Genomic DNA, 24,458 nt, shown 5'->3' with positions numbered 1-24,458 from the left:
CTTTTATTCTTCATACAGACATACACAAATACACATGCCTGCGTGCACACACACACAAGCACAAGCTTATAAAATCGTATCTGAGATTGCAAAAGCTGTTTTCTGAGCCAAATCTGTTTAGGTTTGTTTAGGAAAATATAATTATTATTAATATTAGGATTGTCAATTATGGAACATAAATTTAAATAGTTAAGCTAACCTTTTTGGATAGGCAAATAATCAACAGAACTGCTAGTTAAACATGATTCAACATTTTACTCAATTTTTGGTGATGTACATAGTATTTAATAGTAAGAAGAATGGGATTTTTAAGATAATATAAGCACTTTACATATCGTTCTTTTTTCCTTCCTGAATTCAGTTAAATAAATAAACTATACTCTGACTGTGTCTACATACCACATAAACGTCTAGATAAAAAGTGACAAATTTAGGCCATCATCCAGCTATTTGAAAACATTTATCTTGATGACATTAAACATCTGGATGTTTCCAAATACCAAGATGTTTGATGCCCTGCAGATAAAATATCTGATGACTAGTTGAATCCTTTACTTATCTGTGGCATAAAAATATACATTTTCATGTATGTATCTCTTCCAACTTCAGACAAAAAATGTAATTTTAGCATGGATATAGTAGGAAGTCATAGGAATCATCAGGTTTAGAGAGATTTTTGGTATGGTTGTTCTTAATGAATCTCTGACCTAGAAAAACATATTTTATTTTCCCTTCAGAAAACAAAAGAGTTAATTGTCATTTCAACAATGTGAATTAAAAGGTAAAAGGATTTGTAAAATGAAGGTACCTAGATACATAAGCTTTCATCTACAATGACCCACAGAAACACTGTATGTGGGAAAAGTATAACATAAAGTAGTCTTACTTGACTGAATCATTATTCAATTGAAATGTTATATAAAACATTTCTTTCTCTCATTATCTTTTTGAAAAACATTTTGTTTTTCTTAGCATGCTCATTTATGCCATCCAGGTGAAAATGACAGACATTTAAACTTTCTAATTTGATAATTCTGACGTCTGAAGTGATGATCTGGCACAAGGATGGTAATAAACACAAATTCTATTTTTGGCCATTCATTAGATTTTAATTTGTCTGAATCATTGAAGACTGGCTGTTCCAACTACTCTGCCTCATTTTCTTACTCTAGTCTAATTGAAGAAAAAGCCATTCTTCTATAAGAAACAAGGCAAATATCATTATAGAGTAGAATATGTGTTTTGGTTATAAGCTTAAAAGAAAGATTAATGTTCTTTTCAATACTTGCCACTTTAAAAATAATTCTATATAAGCATTAAATAACATTTCTAAGCCTTTTGAATCAAGATTGCTTTTACTTCTTAACTAGAAGAGGAAAATAAATTTTAAAGTGAAAAACAATTCCCTGAAAGCTAGAAACTATTATAGCACTAAAATAACAGACAATTGCATCACACATTTCAGCTCCCAGCACTGTACCTTTAGGATCACTCAGAACTGAACCAAAGGCACTGATGACCACATCGGCTTTCAGATGGACCATCTGATCTTCATCTTCATTCCATTTTCCAGTTTCATCTTGCTCTGTCCGAACAAATTGCATAGCAACAATTCTCCCACCTTTTACTATAACCTTCCGTGGGGACAGGAATGGCAGAAATTCACACTTTTCTTCTTTAGCAAGTTCCATCTAAAACAAAACAGAACAGAGAAGAAACTTGAAAATGTTTCTTATTCCACACAGTATTTAATTTCTAATTGAATTACACATGCTAAAGCTTATGATATTAAGTCAATATGCAGCTTTTTCTTTCACCAAACCTGAGTTTCAGTTACCAGTTATTTGCATTTTGTAAATCACTGACTCAGGGAGTCTTGAATTGGAGTTGTAATGTGGACGTTTATAGATCACGGCATCATAAGGTATTTCTCAAGTTTTAAGTACTGCATGCTCTACATTTGGTAGTTTGTGAGGTTTCTGACCATAGTAGCCTATTATTTTTATGTTTTCAATTCAGTAGATTAAGCTCTCTTTTTTTAATCATGCTGCATATTAAAATAAATACTTCTGTTTATTATCAGGTTGCATACATCCAAGCTGGAAAAAAGTCAATAAAGTGGGTGAGCCAATCTGTGCAAGTACATGATTAGAATGGTAGGTAGGAGAAAAAGACTAGAGAAATTCTGTAGAACTAAGAAATAAAAAACATTTTTTCTTCCTTTTATAAAACCACAGAAGCAAATACTATAAATGAAAAACTGAGGACAGCGAAACAAGCATGTCCTCCTGATGAATGCCCAGTTCTTCCCCATTTCCTACGTAATTCATTTTGCCGTAAAATCTGGATACCTCGGTTTCTGTTTGTTTTCATATGCATAATGGAATGTTCATTGAGACAGAATATTAATGTTTACTCATTTGCTTATTTTTCCATTAATTGTTTTTGGAGAAATCCAGGCCTTTGTCAATGCAATCAGAAGTATTATGTTGAATGTTCTTTTTTTAAAAAATGCAAAAATGTCCTACTGAAGTGTTTTGGGATGTTGTCTTATTATTTTCCTTCACTCTGAAAGCCAGGCAGATTCTCAATAGGCTCCCTGGGTAATGTTTCCACTGAGGTTGCGTGTATGAGGCTTCAAACTAAGAGTTATCTGGGCTTTGTCAAGATGGAAAAACTGAGACATAAAATAATTAACTCAATGCTGTAATCAAGCCATGGGCCCATCTTTCAACAACCTATCCAGAGCTAGTGCCATGCATCACAATCACCTGGAAGGCTAATTAAACCAGACTGCGCAGGCCCATTTTCAGAGTTTCTAACTTTGGAGGGTTAAGTGGGGACTGAGGATTTGCATGTCTAACAAATGCCTAAGGTGATGCTATGCTTCTAGTGCACAGATGATACTTTGTTAACCACTGTCTTTATTAGATTACAGCTGACTGGCTCAGCACTTGTTCTCTATGATGCATTTTCAAAGACAGGAATATTGCCCCTAGGGAGCAAAAATTAATTCTTGGGGGAAAGAAAAAAATCCTCAGATATCATAATGGTCTGGTCCCTTCAAAGAGCTAAAGTATGTAAACAGTTATACAGTATATCTATGGTATTAAAATTATAGCAGGGAGGATTAAGAAAAAAATCTAAAGATACTCCCAAAAAGGGTAAGAAGAAAATGGTTGGGAAACACTGATCTATACTATACATTATTTTGAAGCTATTCAATCTATGTCTTATTTAGGATATTTTTAATATTGTCATTAAAGGCTTAAAAATTGGAACCACATAAAAATTATTACACAGTCTTTCCCTTTTTATTATGAAAATCAAGAAATTAGCAATATAAAACATAACATGTGGGATGTTATGCTGGTAAACATACAAAACAGTTGATATAAAACTGCTCACTCCTCAGACAGGAAGATTAGAGGTAAGCGGAATTGAATCAAATTTGAAAACTGCTCTGCTGCTTATTTGGGATAGTTTCCTTATATATAAAATGGGGAGAACACCATCTCATTAATCGGTATGTGTGGTGTTACTTAAAACAACTCCAAAATGTAAAATGCCTAAAGCAGAATTTAGCATATAGAAGGCTATGTACTCATAGTTGCTATTTTCTGAATTCACTTTTTTTTTCTCTGAATCATTCTTCAGCTATTCAATATCACTTAGAAATAAGACTGTGATTTCAAGAGAAAGGTGGCCCAATAACAAAGGTTAGTAAAAGGCAGCACAAAGACAAACCTTAGACTCCTCTTTAGTTTTCTACAAAATAAAAATGTATGATTTCTGGAAGGCAAATTATTCCTTGAATAATTCAAATTACAAAATAAATATGATTCCAATATGTAAAATATGTTTTCTGTATTGCTTTTGTCACATTTGTGCCACATATCACCTTATAACTCATCAATATAAACCAGTTTATTGTGTTTCAAAATGTCAAGTGGTGCTACATTTTAATGATAATGCCACACTTGATTGAATAACAACTCCAAATGTTTATGGTTTGAATAAATCAATATACAATGTGTACCTGTAACAGTACTGTTTTCTGTGGAGGGCAGAAATGAAACACTGAACTATGCTGTACCTATTGGGAATATGTCTTACAGATCGATTTAGGATCTGTTTGATCCCACTCTATCTTTGCTATCTATTAATACCTCTACAGTATCTGTTATTACATATAGATAATCTCATATATTTTGGCAAATTTGGCATTAAATTTGGAAACAAAAATTGGACATGACTAAATCAAAAACTTCTATGAATTTAAAATAAAGATTATTAATCACTGAATGCCTAAGCATGTTTTAGTAATGTTTAGTAATGTTCTCACCATGGTTTTGATTTTTGAGGACCTTGTATAACCATATATAGTTACAAACATAAAAAAACTGGCTTTAGCATATGCTCATCTATGTGCCCCAGGTTTGATTACATGTATTCAAATATCTGGCATTCTTACCAATTATCCGACAGTGCACTGGGGATGGCATGAACACTGGACCCCACAGAGATTCATCTGCATTTTTGCTTTTGAAACTTTAGAGATTTTCTTCACTCACTAGTACATGCAGAACTAGACTATTAAGCAGCAGACATAAATCACACCACTTCCTGCTATTTAGCTCTATAGCTATATTTTCCATTTTACATAAGAAAGGGAAAATTGTTTAAAGAAAAAATAGTAATATCATTTGCATATATATATATTTGTTTGGAAAGTATTAATATTGGGAGAGTGAGATCATGTTAAGATTTATCTTGGGAAATAGGGAAATACTAGGACAATGAAAACACAAGGTAAACTTGTATAGTGAATGCTTATCATTTTATGCTGCCTTGGCATCTATTTTAAATATAAGTTGGACTTTGTTATAGCAGAACAAAGATTCAGTCACCCTTGACACACATAGTTTCCAATTCTATACTCTACCTCCCTGCAGCACCCCCGTTTCTCAGTGTGGTGGATCAAGATATTTCCCTTATACACCTGCTCCCTGATCACCACATCCCTATGAAATGAGTAGATGCAGCCTGCTGGACTGGTCCTGCTGACCCTCCACCCTGCATGGACTGTGCAGACACACCACAGTGACTGCCTCTCAGTCAATGCTTGACGTCCTGGAACTTGTGCCTGCTTGCTTTAAACCAACCAGTTAAAATTTCCCATGAGAAACCTGTTTGGATAACGCCCTGGACCCATAAATAAAGGCACTGGCCCGCAGGTCCCATTTTCTCTCTCTCTCTCTCTCTCTCCATGCACTCCTAACCTCCGTGTGTGTGGCCTCTGTGTATGATGTGTACCCCTTCAGGAACTGTAAGTAATAAAATCTTTATTTCCATCTTCAGCCTGTCCCAATCATTGAAGGAATGCTCTCATCTTAAAGATCCTAAATTAAAATTGACATTACATGTGAAGTGAAATATACTTTGAAATATTTTTGGACATTATAAGGATTTACTTTCACTATTTAACAAATCTATTATTTGTCTTAAGTCTTGTCTTATTATTTTTGTTATTTTTTATTTTATTTTAATTAATTAATTAATTAATTTGAGACAGAGTTTCGCTCTGTTGCCAGTTGCCCAGGCTGGAGGGTAGTGGCAAGATCTCAGCTCACTGCAGTCTCCGCCTACCCAGTTCAAGTGATTCTCCTGCCTCAGCCTTCCAAGTAGCTGAAATTACAGGCACCCGCCACCATGCCTGGCTAATTTTTGTATTTTTAGTAGAGACGGGGTTTCACCCTGTTGGCCAGGTTGGTCTCAAACTCCTGACCTCAAGTGTTCCGCCCACCTCAGCCTCCCAAAGTACTGGGAATACAGGCCTAAGACACCACGCCCAGCCATAAAACTTGTTTTATAAGAAGATAAATAATAATGGTAATAAGTATTTATAACACTTACAAGTATTCTTTTAAGTGCTTTACATGTAATTCACTTAATCTTCATACAGAAAATACATATAATGCTTTACCTGTAACTCAATCGTCAGACAGAAAATGTTATGACACCCGTATATTTGTTACAAAAAAAAAGTATTTCGCTTCAAACCGACTTTGTCTCCGTGCTGTGGTGCAAAAAGCCAAAACCACACTGGGCATCATCATGATTTTACAGATTTAGCATACAGCCTTAGGCACACTGCTGCTTGCTGGCCTCACAAAGAAAAAAAAAAAATCTGTGGACAAGCATTATTTTCTTCCTACAGAGGAGAAACTGAGGCTCAGAGAAGCCAAAAATACACTAAGGGATGAAAAAACTTATCTGAAATTAGGATCTGGCTGAAACGAAATCTTATGTGGTCTTCATTATGTCCAAGAATAACAACTGTAGTATATTTGAAATAATGAGACTGTATGATTCTAGTTGCTGAACCTCAAACAAAGCAAAGTGGAAAAGGAAAAGCTAAAGTGAAAGGTGAAGGGCTTGGCTAGACATAGGTCCCTTTGTGGGAAGAGGAGACTCAAGCTTCCCAGTCTAAGCTCATTTACAGGTACTATAAAATCATGAAATATAGGAACCACATGATGGACTTATGAACCCAATATTGTAAACGAGTTAATAGAGACACCTTGAATCCAGATAAAGAGTAAATTTAGGACAAAAAAAGTACTACTTCACGAAGTGGATATTAGATACACAGAACATATTATCTTAAGATATAAAATTTAAAAACTAACAGAATTTAAGTAAGTTTGTTCGATAGTAAACTCGTTCTCAACACTCTTTAGAGGAAGAATACCTTATTTAACATTCTATCCTTTATGTCCAAGAGTGATATTAAAATAGTCAACAATTGATAAGTATAAGCCCATGAACATTAAGATAGACACCCAGCAAATCAGAATATATGCCAGTCAATAAGCCAACGAAGAGGCATCAAGTGAATGTCACATGGAAGGACAGGGCATCAAGACTGGTCACAGCCCTACCTGTGTCTATCAAAATGATTGGCACACAGTAGACCTTGAATACAGTTTTGTTTAGTAGAATGAAGGACAAATTATTATGAAAATCTGAAGGACATTCAAATTAAGGAAAGTACAACCAACTAGTAGTATACTGAGTGAATGGCTATTAAACATCCATCCCAATGTAAGTAACAGGACACAGCAGAAGACATGCTACCTGCCCAGATCATCCTATGTTGCGAGGTTGAAATAAAAAAGCAAATGGTGTTCCTCATCAGTTGTCAAGTTATGCTGCTATCAGAAAACATGGACCAAATTGACCTGTGGTCTAACCACATGCAGCATTACTGTTCAAATTAACCAGCCTTCTGTGACAAGTAATTCACAGATGTCAGTGTTAGTGCCTTTTAACAACTAATGTTTGTCAATAATCATTAATAATCAGTAACTCTGAATCTGGATATGAATGCTTCTCCTCATGGCACTCATATATATTTATTTGTTTGATGGAGCATGTCTTTATGAGGGACAACTGGTTTATCAAGCAAACATGCCAACCTCTCTTTTCCTAGTCTCCACCAATAAAGTAGTAAGCAGCTATAAGGGTCCATTTTTTACATTTGACAAATCAGGTTGTCACTTTCTTTTTACACAGTAGTGGGAAAGTTAAAAAAAATTCTCAGCTTTGATTTTCACCTCCATATTCAGGAAAGATATGTGGCTGATGCTGAATGAAATAAAAATAGCATGCTATAAACTTGCAATAATGATCATCATTTTAATGATTAACTTTATGTAATGCGATGATTTGGTCTGATTAATATTACAGGCATCATACTCTAGAAATTATGAAACAACTTAATTTTCTATAATTAAAAGCATGATGTCAACTCACTTTTAGATTGCACATAGGCAAAGCAAGAATAGGTTATAAAGTGTAATGAGCAGAGCTCAAAACCAGCATATATTAAATTCTGGAATAACTTCTAATAAGCCAAAGTTTGAGAAGCAATATGAAGAAACAACATTCTTTATAAAGGTTACCCTCTAATACTAATTGACCATTTATCCATTCTATATGAACACAAAAACCTAAAAATATTATTTAGAAGCAAAATTGTTTAGAAGTCCACTTTGGCCAGTGATAAACCTAGAAAATATTATCTCATTTCATCACTGTTAAATTATTGGATGTACCAGAAACATTCAGAGCCATGTGGTAAGAGCACCCTCCATGCATAAATCTAACCAAACATTTGTTAAATATTATGTACAAAAATAGTGCTGTGAGCTACAGTTAAAATAAACTCTGCCTTAAAAATCTCATAGAAGCAGAAAATCAGCATTTGTAGGTAATAATGTATGACAAACATTATTTGCTTGACCCAACTTTAGTCAGGTTTCTGAACCTTTTCCTAAGCCCACTTGTGTGCTTTTTTGTAAAATCCAGATTTAGCAATAACCCTGCTAAGTCAGTTTAGCAAAATCCCTCACCCTTGATATCTAATCATCTTCAATATCTCATCAGGTACCTCATCCTCCACTATGACCCAGGTGATGTCTTACCCTCGCCTGTCTTCTGCAAGAATCCTGTTAGATTGATTTAGCCAACAGGATTAAGCCTTACCTTGATGTTTCCTTTCAGTAATATTTTATCTACTAACCCGCAACCTACTCCTTGGCTATTACTTCCTACCTCTGCATTCTGTATTTGGAGTTTAATTCTCATTTGGGGGATAAAAAGTGTCATCAGATATTGATAATGGAGGGTTCTTGCTAAAACCGCACTTTATGGGGAAGTACACAGGTGGGCCTTGGAGAAGGTTTAGGAGCCTGATTAAAATTTGGCCTTTGGGAGGCCAAGGCAGGCGGATCACGAGGTCTGGAGATCCAGACCATCCTGGCTAACACGGTGAAACCCTGTCTCTATTAAAAATGCAACAACAACAACAACAACAACAAAAATTAGCTGGGGTGGTGGCGGGCGCCTGTAGTCCCAGCTACTCAGGATGCTGAGGCAGGAGAATGGCATGAACCCGGGAAGTGGAGGTTGCAGTGAGCTGAGATCGCACCACTGCACTCCAGCCTGGGCGACAGAGCGAGACTCAGTCTCAAAAAAAAAAAAAAAAAAAAATTGGCCAACTTAGGAATCTTTGTCATGTGTAAAGGCAGTGTACTTGAATGGCACATAAATGGGCATTTCACCTAGCAGTAGTGCAGATCAAGGAAGGGCAGCATTGCTGGGCATGGTAGCTCAGGCCTATAATCTCAATGCTTTGGAAGGTTGAGGTGGGAGAACTGTTTAAGGCTATGAGTTGAAGACTAGCCTGGGTAAAATAGAGAAACCTCATCTCTACCAAATTTTTTTTAAAAAATTTGCCAGGTATGGTGGCATCTGCCTGTAGTCCCAGCTACTTGGAAGGCTGAGGTGGGAGGATCTGTAGAGCCCAGATGTTTCAGATTGCAATGAGCTGTGATCACGCCACTGCATTCCGGCCTTGGTGACACAGCAAGATCCTGTCTCAAAAAAAAAAAAAAAAAAAAAAAAAAAAGAAAGGACAGCATGGAAAAGGTGCTATATAAGCTAATCTTGAAAGAAAAGTAGGAATTAATCACTGGAAAGGAATTAGTTACTAGGAAGTTCTTGTATGGAATCCATTCTCTCTCTTTGAAGAAGTGGGTGTGGAAGGGTAAAGGAGTTTATCTCAAGAAGAAAAGAAGGAAAGCAGCTTGGTTAAAGCTCTATGTAATATGTAAACATCCTACTGGGAAACAAACTATTGTCATTTATAAGTGGAAGAGTCCTTACCAATGGAATGCTTTTGGCATGGCATATCTGTTAGTTTAGGATTGCTATAGTAAACAAACCTGGAAACGTGAATTTAGGGGGCATAGATCACTATAAAGAGTAATGCAAGTTACATAACTATCTGAGTATAAATTAGATGTCTCATAAGTGAAACAACTTTCTTTGACCTAAGTGATGGAGCTACTTACATGACTTAGAGACCACATGTTAATCTGGTTTAGAGCAAATCCTAATGCAGCAAGATAGAACCTAAGGAAATCTGTGGGCAGTGGTCCTGCACTTCTTGTTTACCTGAGTTTGTTTTTAATTGTATCCTTGAAGTTAATAATAAAGTTTGATACAGAGTGATATTTAATCCATATGAGTTTGATTTCACAATCCAATCTTCTAGTTATCTTGGTTACCAAGGACATGAAGGAGGGTAAAGGAAGAGGCATCAAACTCGGCCCATTCACACTTGATCTCATATTCTTTAATTTACTAAACAGTTTTTTAATATTTAGTAATTTTTGACTTATTTTATTTTGAGTGGTGAAATGCAGAACAATTTTTATATGTTAATTAATCTCTGGCCTGTACAAGCAAATTCTGCAATTATTCTTTTAATTAGGCAAAAAAAGTTTGCTGAGACCACAAATTGACATTCCTTCTTTTAGTACCTGGTATGGTATTACAGGCTTCATTCACATATAGAATGTTTTTATTTTAAGTTTTTTAAAGTTGAAGAATCTTGAACATAAAGAAACATTTATCCAAATGAGAGTTGTACTACACATTGGATAAATATAGTCGTCCCTTAACTGAGTCCTTACTAATTTTATTGTGTCACTATTGTGCTGCAAAACCCAGATATGCAATGTAAGGAATAATTTAGAGGCTTAAAATGGCTTGACACAACTATCATTAAATACATCTCTTTTAACAAGTAAAGGGTTGATTTTTTGTTGTTGTTGTTTGTTTTTTGAGATGCAGTCTGACTCTGTCGCCCAGGCTGGAGTGCAGGGGCGTGATCTCCACTCACTGCGAGCTCTGCCTCCCGGGTTCACGCCATTCTCCTGTCTCAGCCTCCCGAGTAGCTGGGACTACAGGCGCCCACCACCACACCCCGCTAATTTTTTTGTATTTTTAGTAGAGACGGGGTTTCACTGTGTTAGCCAGGATGGTCTCGAGCTCCTGACCTCGTGATCCACCCGCCCCGGCTTCCCAAAGTGCTGGGATTACAGGCGTGAACCACTGCGCCCGACCAGAAAGAGTATTTTTAAACACTATTCATTTACTATTGATGACATTTTCTTTTATTATTATTATTATTATTATTATTATTATACTTTAAGATTTAGGGTACATGTGCACAATGTGCAGGTTAGTTACATATGATGACATTTTCTTAAACCTAACACCTATTTTCTTCATCTTAGGTTTTGATGGATTCAAGCCTCCCTGGCAGCTGTTGGAGTATCTCACAAAACTACGTTCTGTGTAACTTGGTGCCTTTGTAGTTCCTCCTTTAATCTTAAAATGCCTCCATGTACAAATTCTTTACAAATTAGGATCATCTGTTTTCTGCCACCTGCTAATACTCTCGGATTCTAGTAATTTTTATTATTTTTTGCTTTTTTATATATTGCTTGCTCGTATTTCCTTTTTTTTTTTTTAGTTCTCAGGTATCTTTTAAGAGACTGAAAACTAGGGATAATTTACTTTTTTCAGAATACTTTTAATGTTAGATTGACATAAAAATGTGACGCAATATTTTTTTTTAACAGTTTAAAATAAAATGTGTACTTATTCCAGTCTATCATTGTTGGACATTTGGGTTGGTTCCAAGTCTTTGCTATTGTGAATAGTGCCGCAATAAACATACATGTGCATGTGTCTTCATAGCAGCATGATTTATAATCCTTTGGGTATATACCCAGTAATAGGATGGCTGGGTCAAATGGTATTTCTAGTTCTAGATCCCTGAGGAATCACCACACTGACTTTCCACAATTGTTGAACTAGTTTACAGTCCCACCAACAGTGTAAAAGTGTTCCTATTTCTCCACATCCTCTCTAGCACCTGTTGTTTCCTGACTTTTAATGATCGCCATTCTAACTGGTGTGAGATGGTATCTCATTGTGGTTTTGATTTGCATTTCTCTGATGGCCAGTGATAATGAGCATTTTTTCATGTGTTTTTTGGCCGCATAAATGTCTTCTTTTGAGAAGTGTCTGTTCATATCCTTTGCCCACTTTTTGACGGGGTTGTTTGTTTTTTTCTTGTAAATTTGTTTGAGTTCATTGTAGATTCTGGATATTAGCCCTTTGTCAGATGCGTAGGTTGCAAAAATTTTCTCCCATTCTGTAGGTTGCCTGTTCACTCTGATGGTGGTTTCTTTTGCTGTGCAGAAGCTCTTTAGTTTAATTAGATCCCATTTGTCAATTTTGGCTTTTGTTGCCATTGTTTTTAGTGTTTTAGACATGAAGTCCTTGCCCATGCCTATGTCCTGAATGGTATTGCCTAGGTCTTCTTCCAGGGTTTTTATGGTTTTAGGTCTAATGTGTAAGTCTTTAATCCATCTTGAATTAATTTTTGTGGCACATATACACCATGGAATACTATGCAGCCATAAAAAATGATGAGTTCATGTCCTTTGTAGGGACATGGATGAAGCTGGAAACCATCATTCTCAGCAAACTACCGCAATGACAAAAAGCCAAACACTGCATGTTCTCATTCATAGGTGGGAATTGAACAATGAGAACACATGGACACAGGAAGGGGAACATCACACACCAGGGACTGTTGTGGGGTGGGGGGAGGGGGGAGGGATAGCATTAGGTCATATACCTAATGCTAAATGACAAGTTAATGGGTGCAGCACACCAACATGGCACATGTATACATATGTAACAAACCTGCACGTTGTGCACATGTACCCTAAAACTTAAAGTATAATAATAATAATAATAAAGAAATAAAATAAAATGTGTACTTATTTAAAAGCTATCAGAAATAATTTTGAGTTATATGTATATATGTAAAATTATATATTTTGAAAATTTCATATTAACTTAAAGTCTTCCTATGAAGTTTTCAATGCCTTTAATATATTGGCTAATTCAACATGCCTCACTGGTCTGCCACCTTGAATCAAGGGCTGCACTATATGTTGAGTCAGATACCAAGTTGAATTCATCAATCCAATAAAGAAGCTTGTAATTCAATTTATGGAATAAGTATAAAGTAATAAGTACCCTATGTGATAAATTCTATTAACAGCAGGAAGCACAAAAAGCCCACAGAAAAGAGAAATTAAATTGGTAGGGAACTAAGGAAGCCTTCAAGAGAAAATGACATTTGGAGCAGACCTTGAAGGATGAGTTCACGTGTAGTAGTTAGGGGCTCCCCTGGTACTAAGATATTAAGTACACCTCTAAGACTTTATGATGACAGGGGGATGACACATTCCAAGAATCTGTATATGTTTATCTTTTTGAAAGTTGTGAAAATTCAGTATAGTATGAAAAGGTAGAATGGAATTTTAGAATTTAGAATTTTAGAAAAAAATTTTAAAATTTTTTAAAAAATCACTTTTAAAACAATGACAATTCTTTGTTTTTATGTTAATTCATGTGTATTTTTCATTTATGTCTTTCAAATAGCATATACATTGACTAATGTGTGTTTAATAGATTATACAAATTACTTTTTAATATTTTCATTTTATAGGACAAGAAAAGATATTGAAAAGCGGAGGTGAATATTTTTAAATGAAGAGGGGCTTCTAATGTTCACCTAAAAATGAATGAAGTAGAGCATACAGATCTCTTCCCACTTTCAATTATTGCTAGGCAGTGGCCAAAGGGAAGTTCAACTCCTTTGTGACTTCTGACAGCAAGAAAGAACCATAAAAGGTATTTCAATGCACCTTCCCATGTTCACAGAAAAATTATGTCTTCCCCTCTTTCCAAAGAGCTGAGATAGAAGTACAATGTTTGATCCATGCCCATCTGAAAGGATGATGAAGTTCAGGTTGTGTGAGGACACTAAAAAGTTCAGCAAGTTGGCAAAGTGGTCCAAGGTTACAGGAAGAATTATGTCATTTACATTGAACGGGTGCAGCAGAAAAAGACTGGGCTAATAGGACAACTATTCGTTTGGGCATTGCCCCAGCAAGGTGGTTATTAGGCTGGAAGTGAAAAAAACCCACAAAAGATCCTTGAATGGAAAGCCAAATCTCACCAAGTGGGAAAGGAACAGGACAAACATAAGATAGAAACGATAGAGATGGTGCAGGAATAAAGTAGTCTTATATACAATTTTCATTACAAACTACTAAAATGAAAAAAAAATTAATAGAGTAATAACAACTTGTTGTTATTAAATAAGGCCTGACAGTGACACACCAGGTAAAAAACATTCACTTTTAATGAATCTGTGGGCGTATCTGTGAAAATACATATATATATATATATATATGCTGTGAAAAAAATATATATATATAGAAGATTAGTAAAGATTTTTTAAAAGCATATAATTTTCAGCTCCTCAGATATTCCTGGTCAACATAATGCAACAACCTCCTTCAGAATTTTGAAAATAGTTATGCTTTTAAAATATGTAATCTTAAATGGGCACAAGCTTTTGTTGGCTCCTGGCCTATTTGCAGTCTTCTTTTTTTTCCACTCACCATCTGAATTATCACATGTACTGTAGAATTCTGACAATTTCACCTGTCAGTTTCTTTATACTCATGTCTTGAATATGGTAGATTTTACCTCACCAATTGGCTGGGGATACATTAATTGCAATTTGTTTTAAGTGTAATATTTATACACATTTCTAAAATTTTCAGTATAGAGCTGTCACTCTGTGAAGAAATAGAGCCTTCCTGTCCAGATTCCACATCATTCATATATATTTCTCTGAATGTTAAAAATATAAAATGAGGAATGGAAAAAACTTTAAGAAGCATATAATTACAACACTAATTTTATAGATGGGCATACTCAGACTAGAATGTAAATCAAGAACCAAGTGCTCCAACTGTAATTCCTTTTTGACTATTCCATTCTACCTTTTCATACTACACTGAAGTTTCACAACTTTCCAAAAGATAAATACATACAGATCCTTGGAATGTGTCATCCCCCTGTCATCATAAAGTCTTAAAGGTGTACTTTAATATCTTAGTACCAGGGGAGCCCCTAACTACTGTTAATTAGCTTTTTGTGCCTAGAGAAGATTTTGTGTGAGTGTTCGTTTTCAGCTACCTTCAGAGAGCAAATCATGTCAACATGTCTCTGATTACCTTCCATGAAGAACACCAACTCAAATGACGTGCAGGTGCCAAACGTTGAAGAACTGCTGCAAGCATCACTTTTAGTAAATAAAATTAAATTTGTCAGCTTATGGGGGCTATTTTCTAAAAATAGTCCCAGGTTCATATTTGTTGTAATTAAATTAAAACTAGAAAACATCAGTTATCTGTAGAAAATACATGTTTAGGCCACGCACGGTGGCTCACACCGGTAATCCCCGCACTTTGGGAGGCCGAGGAGGGCGGATCACGAGGTCAGGAGATGGAGACCATCCTGGCTAACACGGTGAAACCCCGTTTCGAACTTAAAAATACAAAAAATTAGACGGGCATGGTGGTGGGCACCTGTAGTCCCAGCTACTCAGGAGGCTGCTGCAGGAGAATGGCGTGAACCCGGGAGGCAGAGCTTGCAGTGAGTCGAGATCGCACCACTGCACTCCAGCCTGGGTGACAGAGCAAGACTCCATCTCCAAAAAAAAAAAAAAAAAATGCATGTTTAGCCATAAGAAATTGATGACAAAACTATCCATAGACATAGCTTTAACATGGTCCTTTGACATTAAAAATATCTGAGAAGAGGCCTACAGGTCATGCCACAAAAATGATCTATTATGGGGTATGCTGTGTGGTGATGGAAAAAATCAGGTAAAAGGCACATTCTTTTAAACGTTGTGCTATTTCAAAGTTGTAGTACCAGATGAAGAAAAATTTGATGAACAGACTGAGCAATCCGGTATTGTTATTTTTCTAATTAAAATAATAAAGTAGCATTAATTATCAAAACAGTTAACCCTCTCAATAGCTAAAACATGTAAAAACTGACATATCAAAGTTAAATCAGTTACCATTTTGACAAACAAACAAAGGGAAGCTAAGGCGTCCCAGGGGTAGCATGCAGGCCCCATAAAAATGTAGCAGAATTAAAGATCAATCGTGTTTTGCTCCTATTGGAAAACTGAATATGTGAATAACAGATCTTTGAAATATACTTTGTGTGTGGGATTGTGCTATTAAAAGTAAATTTGAAACCATCCTCTTCTCGGTAATAATTAATAAGAAATATAAAGTCCTTCTCTAACCTTATCCTTTAAATTTATCAACTCTAGCAGGTCTGTTGAGTTCTGACCTTCATGCCTCCTTTTAGGGATTCCCAAATGCCTAAAGCATCCTTGCAGTTTTATCTGATCTGTCAACAGCTTTTAATACCAGCATTTTGGGGGATTCTGTTATCCTGTGAAATTTAATCTCACCTATTTAAGCTTGCAGAAAGTACTGGAGGGAATTATTAACATATTTTCCCTCATCTTCTTAGAGGATAGTGCCGAATGATTGGCTGGTTTCCCTAAGGACCCATGGCTGAGAAGCACTAGTTTGTCAGTAGCATCCTATTTAGCATGTGTGTGAGGCCACAAGGGAGCTGGAAAGACACTTGGAATCAGAATTACATCAATATGCTGATGATGCCTGCATATCTTCATTTCATCAAACCTATATCCTTTAGTATTAATGCTTTCTTAGCCAAGATGGAAAGTACCTCCACACAGCACACTGTTTGTGACTCTAATTAGACAGCTGGAAAGCATGTTGATGATACATCAGAGCAGTGGACCAGCAACCTCAGCATCACAAGGAAACTTGTTAAAAATGCAAATCCTGAGACCCACCCCAGACTTACTGAATCAGCAACTCTAGGAACAGGGCCCAGCAATCTGTGTTTAACAAGCCCTCTAGGTGACTTAATGCACCCTAAAATTTGAAAACCTCTACATTAGAGAAATGGGATGTGTTTGTCACTATAGAGTCTATTGGATGATGTCTCCTACTTTTGTGGATTAAAACATTCCTGAGTCTAACCATATAGTTCTTGGTTACTAACCACATAATATACATGGTCTCAAACAATTCCATGTGTATGGTTAAGCTTTGTGCCCCCACTCAATTCTCATTTTGAATTGTAATCCCCATAATCCCCACCTGTCAAGGGAGAATCATGGGGGTGGTTCCCCCATGCTGTTCTCATGATGGTGAGTGAGTTCTCACAGATCTGATGATTGTATAAGTGGCTCTTATCTTTTTGCTCAGCACTTCTCCTTCCTGCCACCTTGTGAAGAAGGTGCCTTGCTTTCCGCCATGATCATAAGTTTCCTGAGGCCTCCCCAGTCATGCTGAACTGTGAGTCAATTAAACCTCTTGCCTTTATAAATTACCCAGTTTCGGGCAGTTCTTCACAGCAGTATGAAAATGGACTAATACACCATGTTAAATGTAACTGGCTTCTGTCATAATTCATATTTGTCACTAAAGGATAATTAAACTTCATATTGTTCTGTATTTCCCTCACTCAGAGAATGAGAATTAGACTGCACCATCAGACATATACATGCTGACATGCCTAATGGTGAGGCATTTTACTGACAAACCATGCTATTTCCAAATTACACCCAAGAGTCCATGACCATTAAATAACACACATATTTGACGACATCTCTAAATGTCCCTGTCCCTCAATCTTCACTGACTCTAAAGAAACCAAATGTGGCTGAAGTTTTTACTAGGGGAGACAGTGTAGGAGAAAGAAGACAATTACTCAAGAAATTAAGGCCAATATTAAATTCTTCATATTGGCTAAAAATTATGTGCTAGACCTAACCTTTCAAAACGTGTATCTTAAAGTAGATACATGATATTGGACCTGTACTCTCCTGACTTTCCAGTTTCATCAGTGTTAGCACTGCAATATTTTGGCTCCTCTTTTGATGTATACAAAACCAAGCAATGGCCATAAAGGATTAACACTGAAACTTCTATGAATGCCAAAAGTTCCCAATCCTTACATGGTATTACCCCTGGTAAGCGAATCAATCCTGAAAACTTTGCATAATCTAATCATATATTACTTATTATTCCATCTCTCCAAGAAATTTTGCCTATAATTATGAGATGAACCTTCAAAGGCCCACTGTTATAATATTTATCTAACTTGGAAGGTATTAGCCCGTGTAATGCTAGAAAGCCTTCGGTGCTGATTCCCTCCAGTAAATATTCATTCCACAATTATTTGTTGAATCTTTTATAGGTAGCACCCAAGGTGCTAAACAGGCGGAAGGTAAAAGTGACCCAGAGAGATGATCATGGCCCTTTCTCTCATGAAGCTCAAGGTCAATTAGTTTTAATATCATATAAAAATTTGGTTAATTGTAAGCTAATAATAAAATAATTCAAACAATCAAACATTTGTTCTTCTAGTTTTAATTAAGACCAGACCCATTTGAGTTCTACTAAGCTCTACTGCAGGCAGGTTACCTATTATCTCAAGGATCTGTTGCTTCTCAACACTGTGGTAATCAAGTTTCAGGCAGCTGAGCTCTGGCCTTCCAAGGTGCTATGCCTCTACTCTGATCCTGTGCTTCTTGTAATCTACTCACATTAACCAATAGCTCACTCTTTTACTTAGCCCCTGACTAGCCTCTCTGCTTCTGATGCCACTCCACTATAGTCAATTCTCAGCAGAGTAGCCATTTTAAAATTTAAATCAGAGCTTGGCACTTCTCTGTTCAAAGCAGCCCAGTGATTTTTCTCTTTCAATGAGAGTAAAAGCTAAAGGTCTTATGAATGCCTACAATACATAATCCGGTCGGCCACATTCTGTCCTCTCTTACTCTATTCTGATGATACTGGCGTTTTTTCTATTCCACAAATCCAGAAGACTTCCACAATAAAGGGTGAAGGCATTAAGCTTGCCATGGAATGTTTATCTCCTGGATGCCTACTTTCCCTCAATTTCCTCATCTCTTTGTTCAAAAATCATCTCATCGGAGAGGTCTTCCAGGGCCACCCTGTTTAAAATGGCAAACCCTGCCTTCTCTTCCACCATTATCCTCATCTCTCACACACTCATTATACTCCTATATTAATTTTTCTCCACAGTTCTAATTACTTTTCAATATATTATTTATGTGACAGTTTATTTGTTTAATTATTGGGTATCTTCTGTCACTAGGTACAAATTCCATGAGGGCATGAAATTCTAACTGGTTTGCTGACTGTTGTATCTAAGTTGCCCAGAACAATACCTGGTACATAATAGATGCTCAATAAATGTAGTTTTAATAAATGAATGAATGAATGAATAAATAAATTCATACCGCTACCCTCTTCTTATCTGGTCTCAGTTTGTTTGTGTCTTAGTTCTACCTAAGACAGAAGAAATAACCACCATTCATTTCCAGTGACCCTTGGAAATGGAAGATGACTATGATATAAAATGTGAAGTAAATTGATATTGCCAATCAGTGTCATCTTCCCCTTCCAACCCTCAAGAAGTCACCTTTGGTAATGAAACTTTTCTAGCATTGGAATCAGAAGGATAAGACTTAATATTTAAAATGTTTAGTTCAAAACCTATTTCTCAAGTACAAACTATGTGCCAGGTCCTGTGCTATGCACAGGAATACAAAGATCAAAATGTTTCTTTCTATGTGTAAAAAAAAAACATGATTACACTAATTATTGCCTAAGCCTGCATTCCAGGAAAAAAAAACCCTATGATCATAAAACTACCTTGGATTTTATTAAAAAGTCTAAAAAGGGTAGATTGGATGGAGAAAAGTCCAGATAATAAACGTGGAATTTGAAACTCAGCCATGAACCAATGGTGACCCTGATATTTTGGTAAGATTAATTTGTAATGTGGGTAATCTACATATGACAAATTACCTATTGACTACAGCTATAATTCTTGCCTAGTATAGAGACTCCAAACACATTCAGGCATTCCGAAGCAAGTCAAGTTCATAATACTGATTTGATTAAAATGAGTAATTTATCTTTCTATAAATACATTTGGTTCTTGTTCTCAGAACTAATATTCTTTATAAGGTATTATATTTCTCTAATAGCATTAAAATTTGAGAAGTGTGTAGTACATGTAAATAGCTGATACCTCACCCAAGACTACTCACCAGTTACTGGTAAGAATGAAATGATTTTAAACATGTTATTATTACTATTTTTTTGAGACAGAGTCTCTCTCTGTCACCCAGGCTGGAGTGCAGTGGCAAGATCTGGGCTCACTGCAAGCTCTGCCTCCCGGGTTCACGCCATTCTCCTGCCTCAGCCTCCTGAGTAGCTGGGACTACAGGCGCCCACCACCACGCCCGGCTAATTTTTTTGTATTTTTAGTAGAGACGGGGTTTCACCCTATTAGCCAGGATGGTCTTGATCTCCTGACCTTGTGATCCGCCGGCCTCGGCCTCCCAAAGTGCTGGGATTACAGGCGTGAGCCACCGCGCACAGCCAAACATGTTATTTTTAGTGTGCTAACTACTAATTTTGAGTAGTGCTTATATTAGAGCACTTTAAAAATATACATGACACCCTTTTCTTTCTATTTGCTTACAAATAATGAACTGACTGAAAGTATGACCAAGGTATACATCTTAGAATGCAGTTTGTAAATTGGCTTATGGAAAATTCCGTATGTGTCTTATTACCACATTCTTCTAATATGCATACATTTTGTGAAGAGTACCTACTATCCAGGATATGGAAGACTTAGCACTTTACATTGTTACTAGTTACACAGAATACATTTCAAGCATATTAACACTAACAAGAAGCACTTGAGTATTGACAAAGATTAAATTTCTCATTTTACCCAAATCAGTATTACAAATTTTCTTTTACTTGGAATGTCTGAATTAGAAAAGAAACAATTATGTGTAGCCCTGAAATTTTTAAACTTGAATTTGACAATTTCAACATTCTAGCGATTTAAACATTAACAGTTTCATCTCCTAAAATCTGTTGGAGTACAACTCCATATTTTCTGATGGTTCCATTTTACCTCCTCAGGGACAGCTCTTATATTAACAAAGCCTTTTCTGAAGACGATGAACACACGGCGAGCTCCACAACGTAGAGCGGATGTTGCACAGTCAAAGGCAGTGTCTCCAGCTCCAAGTACAATCACGACTCCCCGTATCGATGGCAATGGAGAGTGACAGGCGCACATTCCTGAATGATGAAAGGAAAACCCCATTTTCAAGTAGAGAAACCATTTCTGCATGACAGCTCAAAAGATACTTGTACTCAAAGCAGTGTAAAATTGCATCTTGCAGTTTTCCAGGATGAAGTGTCACTATCAAATTATTCTGCTTCCTTGAAAGACAGTTTTATTCCCATTTTAAAAATATGCTCATATATGTAATTTCATAGTCAGTATCTTTAGTTTCTTTTTTCTTCTAGGATTCCTACAACACATTTTGAGAAGTTTAGGTCATAACAGACTGGAATCAATCAATTAAAACTCTCTTCATCAAAATTGTGATATCTATCTTTAACTCAGCATAATTTTCTTTTTGCTAGAAGAAAAAAGTGATCCTTATGATCTGTGTTAACGGTTTGCAATATTTCATTATAATGCTTTTTTATATATTACCTTATATAATTTCTAACACATACCTCTGTTATATATTTTGTTAACTTTGAATATTAACGTGCTGAATAAGTGTCCTTTATGTAACTGAAGAATTTCTGAGAACTATTTTCTTGAAATAGTACAAATAAATCTTTCTCCCTTTCACTGCTTTCCTCTGGTTTTGTTTGTGAAATTGGGCAGTAAAAGAAATATGACTTTCTAAGCATCCATTTCTCAAGGTCATCTCTATTAAGATTTGCTGTCCATATGAAGATCCTTGTAAAAAAAGTAAAATGCAAGTATTCCTTATGTGTTAGGTAGCAGTGTATAATAAGATTAAATAAAACTGTTCATAAGATAAATTACTATAATTTTTAAAATGGTACCAAGAATAGAATAAACCTATAATTTCAATAAGTGTAATCATTTTGCTTGGAAGATTTTGTATTTGGGACACTCTGTAATTTTCAAATACAAGCTAGGTGCACTATGACCTTCCTCAGAAAGGGTTTCAGACATACAAACATCCAGTTCTACTGAGAGGGAGAAGGTGGAGAGGGTATGCATCTTTAGCTGTAAACTTCTGAAGAATAATTTAATATAGAAAGTTTCTTACTGTTTTAAGTCCTGGGAGAAGCATAAAAGTTTGTATCATTTCTACATGTAATTAATGTAGGAATAGCTGTGGCTCAGACCTCTTTAAAAATATACGTTTGAAGGATTTAGATTATCTGACTTTGGATAAAATATTACAATTTTCCCCAAAGACAATGACTCTGGTCAGGCCAAAGCAAGGTACAACCTTCATTCAGGTGGTTCTTCTTGGGGTATATAAAGTGATAGGGTGTCTATCAAAGTATTTTATTTTAACTTCATAAGATTACTGTTTAAGAGAAGACAGTCAATCTTTCTGCCTGTGTAGATACAAATAATGTAAGATATGTGACGATTCATGCCATTTCTTTGAAAAACATCTTCCAATGTTTGTTAAGGACTTGCTTACCTTGAAGCAATTTTTCATGATGTAGTTTAGACATATATATTACAGTGAAAATTCCTTATGATGATACTTTATTGGAAGAATGAACAAACAGATGATTCTGGCAAACTGTTATACCCGGCCTTTTTTTTTTTTTAATTTTACATTTGGGTCTTAGGCAAGGTTGGGTGTGAGAGCTGAACAATGTGCTGCTGAGCTTGATTTTGATATTAATTTATAATAAATAAAATAGCATACTCACTATTAAGCATAAAAGACAATATGTTATACCTGCTTTACTGCCTTTGGCTACAAGTGGCAAAAAGTCTTTGGATGTGTAAAACCCCTGGTCCTGCGTCAGGCCTTGGAAGATGGCATCTTTATTGGGTTCTGGCAAACCTAAGTAATCAAATTTATAAAATATCATTAGCAGGAGGAGGGGCTTTTCCTATTAGATATTAAAACAAAAAAGAAAACTTTAATCTTTGAAATAATGTCATTCTTAGAGGAAAACATCTGTAAGCAAATCAATATAAAATGTACATAACACAGTCTAACGGATCCCAGAGTATATTATGTATATCTTTAATATATAACCAAGTACACATCGTAAATCACACATTAATGTATACCTATAAATATATGGAAACATATGTATATACACACATAAACATATATAACATTACAGGGAAAATCAGGTTATATTCTTGCCTCATACCATAAATTAGTCAGTTTCAGCTACATTAAAGTACTAAATATAAAAAAAGTTAAAAATGGGTACATATTTATCTAATTCCTGAATAAGTAAAATCATTTCTTTTTTAATGAAAGAAAAAAATTAAAGGAAAAAACAATGTATTTTGCCACAATAATTCAACCACTGCTAAATTTCAAAAATATAAATGAATTAAAATGAAAATTATTAACCAAGAAGATGTTTTAATAATTAAATGTCTTTACTGTATAAATTCTCAAAATCAGTAAGGAACATATTAGCTTTTCAATGGAAACATAAAGAATAATAAAAATTGGGAGAAGAAAAAATATAAATCACCTATAAGCACTAAAAATATTAATTCCATTAAGTCATTAAACTGCAAATTAAAAGAATAAAATTGTAACTTCTCTATAAAAAGAAAAATATTTAAGAAAATTAAACTATACACCAAGGGTAGACATGGAACTTGTCATACTCTTTCGGTGGAAATATACATTGGTATTCAATATCTAGAAAATAGTCTTAAATCTATCTTAAGAAAATACTGACACATGCAAATAAAGGTTTAATGCACAAAAATGATTAATACAGAAAGAGGAAAATAAGACGAGAGAGTACCAGAATGTCAGGTAAATGAAGAAATTAGTTTTACCATATAAAAGAAAAAGACAACAGAACGAATATTTGAGAAATATGGTATAAGATTGTAATCAAAATACAGTCTTAAACGAACCTGCAGGATTCAAAACTCTATATAGTATAATTCAAATTTTGTAAAAAAATGTATTAATATAAACCATGTAATCTAAACAGAGATCATTTAGAGTGGTGGTATTAAGGATATTCCAATTTTTATTATTTCCTTATTTTCCAAATTTTCTACATTGTACATATATCAACTATAAATTAGTGAATTCTTACCAAAACTTTGAAAGGAAAATAAATGGCAGACTAAATTTTTTCCAAAGTGTAAATGAAGAAAATCTTATAGCAGTCACCCCATCCAAGGCAAGTAGAGAAATAATTCATCTCAATTCCATAAATGCAGGGGAAAACATGTAGTTTTATTTTATTACTAAGACTCATTCTACAAATGGGTCATTCTAGAGAGGCAGGAGTTTATTTTACAATGAAATGAAGGGCAATGGCCATTTGCTGGTAGATACAGAGTAATAAGCATAGCCGAAGGATGACTTTTGTCATATGAGATAAGGTGGGTGCCATATCTGATCTGAAAGCTGAAGGTTTCTGTGGGTTGCCTGTAATCAGCAATAAACCACCATTGTCTCTTCAGATTAAACCAAA

The 24,458-nt window shown here is 35.3% G+C and overlaps 1 protein-coding gene across 10 annotated transcripts in view; it reads right to left on the bottom strand.

Annotated features, from left to right (window-relative positions):
• The window catches only part of DPYD (dihydropyrimidine dehydrogenase), an 841,255-nt gene that overhangs the window by 491,737 nt on the left and 325,060 nt on the right, over positions 1 to 24,458 (bottom strand). For all 10 annotated transcript variants that reach the window (XR_001707891.3, XM_513583.8, XM_009425982.5 and 7 more), the window contains 3 exons: positions 22,727 to 22,834; positions 20,884 to 21,053; positions 1,481 to 1,691 (listed from right to left, as the gene is read on the bottom strand). Coding sequence is in view for 9 of the 10 variants with exons in the window: in XM_513583.8 (XP_513583.3) it covers positions 1,481 to 1,691; positions 20,884 to 21,053; positions 22,727 to 22,834 (489 nt within the window). In the remaining variant the exon portion in view is untranslated. The remainder of the gene's footprint in view (positions 1 to 1,480; positions 1,692 to 20,883; positions 21,054 to 22,726; positions 22,835 to 24,458) is intronic.

The sequence above is a fragment of the Pan troglodytes genome, chromosome 1 (assembly GCF_028858775.2).
Source record: "Pan troglodytes isolate AG18354 chromosome 1, NHGRI_mPanTro3-v2.0_pri, whole genome shotgun sequence".
NCBI lineage: Eukaryota > Metazoa > Chordata > Mammalia > Primates > Hominidae > Pan > Pan troglodytes.
Note: the sequence above shows the minus strand (reverse complement) of the source record. Positions and strands in the feature narration are given on the sequence as shown.